Source organism: Macrotis lagotis, chromosome 2 (genome assembly GCF_037893015.1).
Source record: "Macrotis lagotis isolate mMagLag1 chromosome 2, bilby.v1.9.chrom.fasta, whole genome shotgun sequence".
Classification (NCBI taxonomy): domain Eukaryota; kingdom Metazoa; phylum Chordata; class Mammalia; order Peramelemorphia; family Peramelidae; genus Macrotis; species Macrotis lagotis.
Window position 1 is genome coordinate 241,868,581 of NC_133659.1, and position 9,722 is coordinate 241,878,302.

At 44.6% G+C, this 9,722-nt stretch overlaps 1 protein-coding gene across 1 annotated transcript; it reads right to left on the reverse strand.

The window, feature by feature from the left end:
- Positions 1–1,444: 1,444 nt before the first annotated feature.
- Positions 1,445–6,172, reverse strand: CLDN7 (claudin 7). The gene is made up of 4 exons (XM_074225454.1): positions 5,275–6,172; positions 2,460–2,624; positions 1,996–2,080; positions 1,445–1,846 (listed from the first exon to the last, which is right to left on the reverse strand). The coding sequence occupies exons 1-4, from the start codon at positions 5,495–5,497 to the stop codon at positions 1,684–1,686; spliced, it is 636 nt and encodes a 211-aa protein (XP_074081555.1). The 5' UTR covers positions 5,498–6,172; the 3' UTR covers positions 1,445–1,683.
- Positions 6,173–9,722: the final 3,550 nt, after the last annotated feature.

Below are 9,722 nucleotides of genomic sequence, written 5' to 3' on the forward strand. Positions count from 1 at the left end.
CTGAGTGAGATGAGCAGAACCAGAAAAACACTGTATACCCTAACAGCAACATGGGAGTGATGTTCAACCTTGAAGGACTTGCTCATTCCATCAGTGCAACAATTGGGAACAATTCTGGGCTGTCTGCAAAGGAGAGTACCATCTGTATCCAGATAAAGGGCCGTGGAGTTTGAACAAAGTTGAAGGACTATTCCCTTTAATTTAGAAAAAAAACAGATATCTTATTGTCTGATCTTGTTACCTCTGAGAATTCTGTTCTCTTTAAGGATATGATTTCTCTCTCATCACACCCAATTTGGATCAAGGTACAACATGGAAACAAAGTAAAGACTGACAGTGCTATCTGTGGGGTGGGGGTGGGGGTGGGGGGAGGGAAGCAAGATTGGGGGGAAATTGTAAAACTCAAATATTATCTTTAATAAAAATAAATTTAAAAAAATGAAAACCAGTGACGAGGGAAAGACATACTTTTGAAAGGGTATATATGTGTTATTCTAATAAAGGTGGGCCTTTTCCTTCTTCACAAGGAAGCCCAAGGGAATAATGACCAGAAATCTAGGAAAGATTAAAAGTGTGGTTGGCTCTACCAGGTTCAAGAGAAGGGACTGTGGTTATGATTAACCACAAGTCACCCTTATTCCATGGCTTGTACACTAAGTGGAATGACAGATTCTACCTGTACCATTTAAATTACTTCTCACCCCATTTTTGGCCCCAGAAAGTACAGTTGAATTGAAACAGAATTGTATATGATGAAACTCATATAGCACCTGCCTATTTGCATGGGACCTGTTAAGACTGAAAGATACTCATTCTAATAGCTTTTTACCCTCATCTTTTTATTATCTACTTTTTTCAAATATCACAGACCTGCATCAGTAAGACAATTCTTCCATAGGGAGAGAGGTAGAATGGGCTGTTTTTATGGTGGGAAATTTCATTTAAAAATGCATTTTTATGGAAAGCTAGGAAACAAGGATGGATGGATAGATAGATAGATAGATAGATAGATAGATAGATAGATAGAGCTAAATCTCTTGTCCCTTGCAGAGAAGATGAGAGCCTAGGATTGGAACTGGGTCAAACAAAACTAAGGAGAACTTAGGAAGAATTAGGTACACTAAGGCAACGTAAAAATGAGGCAAGTAGGGGTGGCTAGGTGGCGCAGTGGATAGAGCACAGACCCTGGAGTCAGGAGTTCCCGAGTTCAAATCTGGCCTCAGACACTTAATAATTACCTAGCTGTGTGGCCTTGGACAAGCCACTTAACCCATTTGCCTTGCAAAAACCTAAAAAAAAAATGAGGCAAGCACTGAAATAACTGGGAAGTAAGATACATATTTTAAGAAGTGGACGCAAACAGGTAAAGAACCTCAGATGAAAATCAAGATGTGAATGAGAGAGAGCAGGTGTCAGAAGTCTGACTCAGGAGAGAACAGCCAAGTCCAAAACACAAATTTCTTTATTATACAAAAAAGAATACCTCTTACCCTTTATCTCCCACCTCCCCTTCCCTATTCCCTTGGCCTTCCAGTAGACTACATCAGAAGTAAATAGAAGGGCCTGGAGAACTCTGCCCTCCCCCCTTCCCCAATGGCTCAGATTTCACTTCTGGTCATCTCACCCCAACTCCTGATGTTTTGGAGCTGGGATGAGGGGGGATGCATAGGAAACCCAGCTCTTTCACACATATTCCTTGGCAGAATTGGGCTTGGGGTAAGAGCGTGGGGCCCTGTACCCTGCTTTGCCCTCACTACCTGGGCAAGAGCAAGAGAGGAGTGCACCTCCCAAAATAACCAGTGCAGAGCCTGCCCAGCCGATGAAAATAGCAGAGCCAAATTCATACCTGTGGAGAGAGATCCAGGAGGTTATGATCAAAAGTACCCAATTATTTGGCCTAAAAGCCCTAAGTTCTCTGGCATTCTTTCTGCAACACTCCATGAATCCCAGCTCCCATTTGTGACCTCAGGTACCCATATAGAATCCAATACTTACTTAATATTCATAGGGACCATTGGATCATAAAAATCTGTTACAATCTGGTGGCCATACCAGGAACAAGCAATGAGGGCAGCAAGACCTAAAGAGGAAATGAATAATGTGTTAAGAGAACCTAAGGGGATGGCTAGGTGGTGCAGTGGATAAAGCACCAACTCTGGAATCAGGAGTACCTGGGTTCAAATCTGGTCTCAGACACTTAATAATTACCTAGCTGTGTGGCCTTGGGCAAGCCACTTAACCCCATTTGCCTTGCAAAAAAAAAAAGAGAGAGAGAACCTATGAATCCCTATAACCACACTTTACAAATCCTTAAGAGTCTAAAAAGCAGGTTATTTGTCCAAGGGAAGCCTGGACAAAGTCCCAGGTCTAAAGCAATATTACTAAATTCACCAAGATAGAAAAGGGGAGATAGGGCTTCAGGCAAGAGTCTTGGGGTATGGGGAAAGAGAACTACTCACCAGCCACAATGAAGATTATACCGCCTGTCATGGCAATTCGTGCCTTCTTCACCTTGTCATCACCCCCACATTGTGTACACTTCATGCCCATGGTAGCCACCAACATGGCCAGAAAGCCCAAAACCAATGATACCACCATTAGGGCCCGGGTGGCCTGCGAGAAAGCTGGAAGGGCAAGGAGTTTTATTGTTATTGCCTTCAGTTAGGGGAAGGGACTCCTCACATAAGGAAATTCTAGGTACTAATATTTAGCCTTCTCTGTACCTAACATTCTTAGTGAGTTTCCCAGAGCATTGAGAACTTTAAATGAGTTTTCTAAGTTCTTTAGGTATGCCAGAGACATCTTAAAGCCAGTTCCTCAAAGTTCCATTGTCTGTTTTGTTTTGTTTAGTTTTTTAGGTTTTTTGCAAGGCAAATGGAGTTAATTGGCTTGCCCAAGGCCACACAGCTAGGTAGTTAGGTAATTATTAAGTGTCTGAGACCAGATTTGAACCCAGGTACTCCTGACTCCAGGACCAGTGCTTCCATTGTCTATGTTATGTCTACATGTTGTACCTTAACACTTTTGAGTCTCACGTTTTCTCTAGACTCATTGCTCCCTTGAGATCTAGTTCCTCATTTCTAACTATCTATTGGATAGTTATACCTGATATTAATACTGGCAACTACTTAAACTGAAATTCATCATCTTTCCCCTAAAATGCTCCCCTTCCCCCCTAAAAAGACCCTTTCCTATTTGTCTACTGCATCCTCATTGCCCAAACCATAGTCATCTTAGATTTTACTCTGTCATCCCAAACATGCCAAATTCTGACAGTTCTTCAATATTTCTCCCACTCAGTCTTAGGCAGTCTTCACCTTTCACCTGGACAATTTAGTAATCTACTGCCTTACTAGTGTCTTTGCTTTTAATCTTTTCCTCTTTGAGATGCCAAAATAATATTTTTCATGACCCAGTCTGATCACATTACCTGTCTCCTCAAAAATTATCAGTTATTCTGTCTACTGAATAAATTCTTGTTTCCATGCAAGATTACCTGTAATATCTGACTCCAATCTTTATTACATTTCATATATGCTAAATGTACTGCCAAAGGTACATTTATTCATTTAGTTTTGCCCTGTCTTCTGACTGAACCTTTGCTTTCCTCCCTACTGCCTTGACAACATTTGAAATAGATTCCCATTTGTCCTCTTTTCCCTTCAAAAAAAGATTTTTCTTCAATAGTGGCTCAGAAGGCCTCAAGCAAGCTCTCCCTACACAACAGCACTTTTTCCAGATCTCTTTATTTACACATATGTTCTCTGTTGTGTAATTTGAATCGAGTTCATGTCTTCCCCTCCCTGTTGGGTTATACTGAATAGTTCACATTTATAGTTTATATAATACTGATTTTACAGCAACTACCTGAGGTTCCTAATGCAAAGTTTTCGAAGGCAAGATCTCTCACAGGTCTTTGTAATTCTATTTCTTGGACTTATTATTGGACCTTACTACTCCCAAGTTAAGGAGCTGTACCGAGTAGGACGAAGGCTTTGGAGTCTAAGGGCACCTTCTCGGGATCCAAGTGAGTGTCCCGGCTTCCGCCATAGCCATAGCGAGCAGTCAGTCATTTCCCTCCCACTGACCCCCGGACCCTCCGGGAGGGGCTCATCTTTCAGCAATCCCGCACACCTAGCCCTGACTTCAATAGCTGAACCATCCTCTGCGGCCGGGCCATCCCAGTTGTGTTCAGACTCGGCCCGGGCCCCAGTCTCCTGGCTGGCTGGGGCTGGGCCAGCAGCGCCTGGCTCCTTCCCCTCCCCTCCCCCTGCAGCCCTGCTCCCTCCTCCCGCACCTGAGCCTTCCCGTGGGCCCCGGCCTCGCCCCGCCCGCCAGCCTCGCCTCAGCTCCCGGACAACGCCCGGGGCGCCCAAGTTTCGGTGAAACTGCCCCGGGGAGCGGCTACGGGGGGCAGAGCTGGTCCCCCGAAGCCCCGGGCTCCGCGTGCCGAGCCCCACCCGGTGACCTCCCGCCGGCCTCGCTATCACCAACCTGGGGTGCTAGTTACTATAGCTAATCGGGGAGATAAGATTAGAGGCCACAGCCAACGGGCGCCAAATCCCTCAGAAACCCAAGTATTTCGGCCCCGGTTTTCCCGTTGCTCTCGAATTCGCCGAAGGCCCCAGGGGACCGAGACTTTGGGCCCCTGCACCTTCGTCCTTCTGCTTCCACCTAGGGCTCGCACAAGCACACGTCCATGTTTAAGGACCCGAGCTTCCCATGCCCTAAACCACCCTCAGCCCTCTACTTTCTGACTCCTCTCAGTGCCTTCTAAGGCCCTAATTCAGGGTAAGAGAAAAGAGCCGAGAAGACAGACTAGAGGTTGGATAGGTGAGGAATTGGAGGGGTATCGAGCTCTAATTAAAGTTTTATAGCAGGTAAGCAGAATGAAGAGAAATCGGAAGTGAAAGGGAGAGTATATTAAAAATATCTTTTGTTCATAATTTCACATAATTTCATTTCCTCCTCGAACACAGGAGCTTCCGAACTTGCCTCCACCCAGGCCCACCTAGGGTTTCCACCCCTACCAGCCTCAGCTTCTTCCCTCCTCACCTCAGCCATTTGCCTCCTTCACATAACTCTGAACTTCCCTCCAACTCCTTCCTCAAAGACCCCTAGGGAGCCTTTCGCCCCCTGGACTGGTAAACTCCCATTGTGACTCTCCCCCAGAACCTGGATCCCGCCACCCTCAAGCCCAGCTCCAGCAGTTCCCGCCCTTCCCTCCCCTCATCTCCCATCGAGACCCAAGAGACCAGTGCCCCCCAGCCTCACCCGGCAGAGCGAGGACCGAGTCGTACATCTTGCAGCTGATGAGGCCCGTGCTCTGGCTTATGCATTCCATCCATAGCCCCCTGTACATCGCCTGGGCTGTAATGATGTTGTCCCCCGCATAGGAGCTGACCTGCCACTGCGGGATCGCGGTGCACGCAATCAGTCCCACCCAACCCAGAGCAGCCATGGTGAACCCCAACAGCTGAAGACCTGAGTTTGCCATTCTGCCCCCCAAAAAAGTAGATCCTACAATAAAAAAAAAAATCTTGGGGACAACTCTATTAAAAAGTACAACTCAATCCCCCCCTTGCTTGGCCGCGTTTTCTGAGAGAACCCTGAAAAAGTACTTCTGTGGTCAACTTTTACAATTTTCAGAAGGGATTTCTCCCTGGGGGGGGCAGATCTGGGGCCCTAAGTGAGCAGGGGAGGTGGAGAGGAGAGACCTGGAGACAAAGAAAGGTCAATGCTCCTCTTTCCTCCCCAGACCCCCCCCACCCCGGGTCAGACAAAAGAGAAGATACTGTAAGGTAAAAGATGGAACTCTTGCACCGCCCACACTTTGGTTTTAGGGGCCTCCTAGCGCTCCTAGGGGCGTTCTAGCAGCAGCCTACTCCACCAAACAAAAGGTGGGCAAATCTATCCCGCCCGCACCCTGGGGTTGGATCCTAGATCTCTAGAGAATTCAGGCTGGAGTGGCCAATTCAGGTCACCCAGCCCGTAAACTAGCCCCCCTAAAAGCGCAGTTCCCACAGCTGCCCCCAGCCTTCAGTCAGTTCGAAATGCTGCCGAGCCACAATCCACTTCCAAGAGCAATCCAGTCCAGAATAGCAGCTAAGCTCCGAGGAGGATGGGACAGGTGCAGTTTGAGCACCTGTTTATAGGACCCTGAGGGAGGGGGGAGTGGAAGGGGTGAGGGACTGGGCGTGGCCAGGAGGGACTGGGGAAGGTGACGACGTCACAGAAAGGGACAGTCATCTAGACCGGAAGTCCCCCAAACACTCACCTGTACAGGTGAAACAGCAGAGTCCGGAATCTGCAACCCTGGGGCATGCCACCTCTTACCAGGAGGTTCTAAAGGGAAGTTGATTCTCCTGAAAGGGGAAACAACCTGAGGGTCTTTGGGGCTTCTCAGGGAAGGGAGGACTAGGACTTCTGGTCACCTGAGGTTTTCCTTCCCATCTTCCCTCTGAGTCACCTGTGGTCTCTATGCTCTGACCTCTCCTCCTTTTCCCTTCCCTTCCCCCCTCTCCTCCAGCTAGTAGTTTGACTCTGAAGCCTAATTAGGCCGCACCCAACCTAATTGTCCCTGGACACAGACAAGTGGCCCTGGTGCCACCCTGTGAGGAAAGGGTTGGGTTTAAGGGAACCAACTCCTCCTAGTGTAAGCAAGACTGTCCTGACCCCTCCTCTGCCCTCTACATTTCTCTTTCTCTATTTCCGTCTTTTTATAGCAGCAGATATATGGTGGTGTTGATATATAACAGCTCTTTTACATATGGTATGTTCAAATGGCATATGTATGCTCATATCTTATCCACTACCTAGACTAAGTTTTATATTCTAGGTATGGAATATGTTTTAGCTCAAATTTGCTTGGAAGGGGAAGGTTTGGTAGATAATAAGAGCATGGCCTCTAAGGATTCAAATCTTATTTCTGATCATTACACACAACTGTGGGACTTTGGGTAAGTCACTGAACAACTCTTCTGGCCTTTAATTTCCTTATCTATAAAATATATGATCTCATGAGTTTCCTTCCAACTTCAAGACTCTTTAGTGCTTTGCAATTGTTCTTTGCTCACAAAAGAGGTTAATGATTATAGTATTGTTTTTCCCCCTTGTTGCCCCCTTGCATTCCCTTCTTTCAGTCTCTACCCATGACAGTACCTTCTACAATAACCCCTTTTCCCTTCCAGATAGATACTCATTACTATCTCTAAACTTCATCCTCAATAATTTATCACTTTTATAAAGAGCTCTTTAACTCTTAACTCTCCTTTCTTTATCTTTTCATCTTAACATTTCTTTCCCCCATCTTGCTGTCAGTCTTCCTCTGTCACCTATCTTTCCTTACTTTATCTCCTGCCTGTAGTTCTTTTTTTTTGGCAAGGCAATGGGGTTAAGTGGCTTGCCCAAGGCCACACAGCTAGGTAATTATTAAGTGTCTGAGGCCAGATTTGAACCCAGGTACTCCTGACTCCAGGGCCGGTGCTCTATCCACTGCACTATCTAACTGCCCCTTCCTGCCTGTAGTTCTACCCCATATTACCCCTATTTCATCTCTCCCCATCTCTTCATCTTTTCCCTCTTATCTCTCCCAATCTCTTGATTATTTCTTTGTCTTTATAGCTCCCTTCATTTCCTTTCCATCTCTTCTCATGTCTTGCTCCACTTCTTCCTCCACATTTCCTATCTCGGGGCAGCTAGGTGGTGCAATGGATAAAGCACCAACCCTGGAGTCAGGAGTACCTGGGTTCAAATCTGGCCTCAGACACTTAATAATTACCTAGCTGTGTGGCCTTGGGCAAGCCACTTAACCCCATTGCCTTGCAAAAAAAAAAAAAACAAAAAACATTTCCTATCTCATTCCATCATTTTTTCCTCCTATGTTTTCTATATAGTTTTCTTCTAAATCTCTCTCCATCTCTTTCTTCATTATCCTGGCAATGCTATCTTAGTCTTTCTCCAACTCAGTCTCCTCTATACTTTCTATACAGTCTCTATATTTCTTCATTCCATTGTTTCCTTATTTTGTTTCACTTTCCAGATCTCTTTCCATACCCACTTTCTCCAATCTCATGTCTTCCCTTCTCTCATCTGTTTCCCTTCCTTTTATATCTGTCCCCATCACTCTCTTCTCAATTTCATTTTCAATTCAACATGTATGTATTAAGTGCCTAAGCACATTGCTTAAGTTAAAAAGATAAATATGAAACACATTCTCAAGGAGTAATGGAATGGAGAAGCATCAATATAGTTATGATATAGAGGATACAATAAATTAGAAAGATCCAGACAAAATACTCTTGAGAAATATGAGGAATTTCTAACTGGGAAAACTATGGGTAATGTGAGTCCTGAGCTGCACTATAAAGGGAGAGATCAGAGTAAAAGGACATATAAAATATGAGATGACTATAAAGGTTGAAGTCGTGGAGGAACTTCAATGCAAGATAAGATGTCTATAATTTTATTCCTGGGACAGTAGAGAATCACTAAAGTTTTGAGGTATGAAAGAATGAACTGATTATGGTGGTACATCAAATTGGAGAAAAATACCAATTGTGTGACTATTTTAATAGTCTAAACATGAAAAGATGGAGTCTGGTTGAAGTGCAGAGGAAAAGAAAAATGTGAAAGATTTCAAAAGTGGAATCAAGAGAAATTGGCAGCTGAGTGGATATATGGCAAATAAAGAAAACACCCAAAGTTACTTCTAGATTACTAGTCCCTGGGTAACTATCTCTATCTTTCCTCTTCTCAATCTTGCTAATCATGACTCTCTTTCTATTATCCTTTTACCTTTCCATTTCCATCTCACTTTTCATCTCTCTTCTCATATCTCCTCCATCTCTCTACTATTTCTTTTCCCATCTTTTTTTTATATCTCCCAGCCTGATGCAATCTCTCTTCCTGTTTCTCATTCATCATATTTTTCTTTCATCTTTATCTTCTCTCACTCTATTTCTCCTCTCATCCTCTCTTCCAGTCTTAATTTATTTTTTTATTCTCATTTTGTACAAATTTTTTTTTACATTAATAAAATATTCTTGTTTACAAGTAAACAAAATACCCCTCTTCGTCCATGAATATAGATAGACTTGCTTGGGCAAAAAAAGTAAAGGGGAGAGAAAAAAATTAAAATTAAAAAAAATAATAGTAATAATTGTAGGTATGGCCAGGTGGCGCAATGGACGAAGCACCAGCCCTGAAGCCACGAGCACCCAAGCCCATATCCAGCCTCGTAAACCCAATAATCACCCAGCTGTGTGACATGCAAGCTCCCCAATCCCCACTGCCCTGCAAAAACCAAAAAGAAGAAAAAAAAAGACCCAAAATAAAATAAAATAGTAATAATAGTAGGGGTGGCTGGGTGGCAGACAGAGCATTGGCCCTTGAGCCAGGAGTACCTGGGTCCAAATCCGGCCCCAGACACCCAAAGATCACCCTGCTATGTGGCCCCAGGCAGGCCATCCAGCCCCACTTGCCCTGCACCCTCCCCCAAATAATAATAACAAAAAATGTGCTTGAGTCTTTGTTCCAACACCAACAACTCTGTCATGGGTGGATCTCATTCTTTATGATAAGTCCATCACAAAAGTTACTTCCATATTTTTCCAACGTTGCCATTGCTAATTGCAACTCCCTCCTTTCTTATTTCTCCACTACCATGTACTATATTTTCTCTCTCCTTTCACTCTGACTCTGCTGTAGGGTCGTTGACTGGC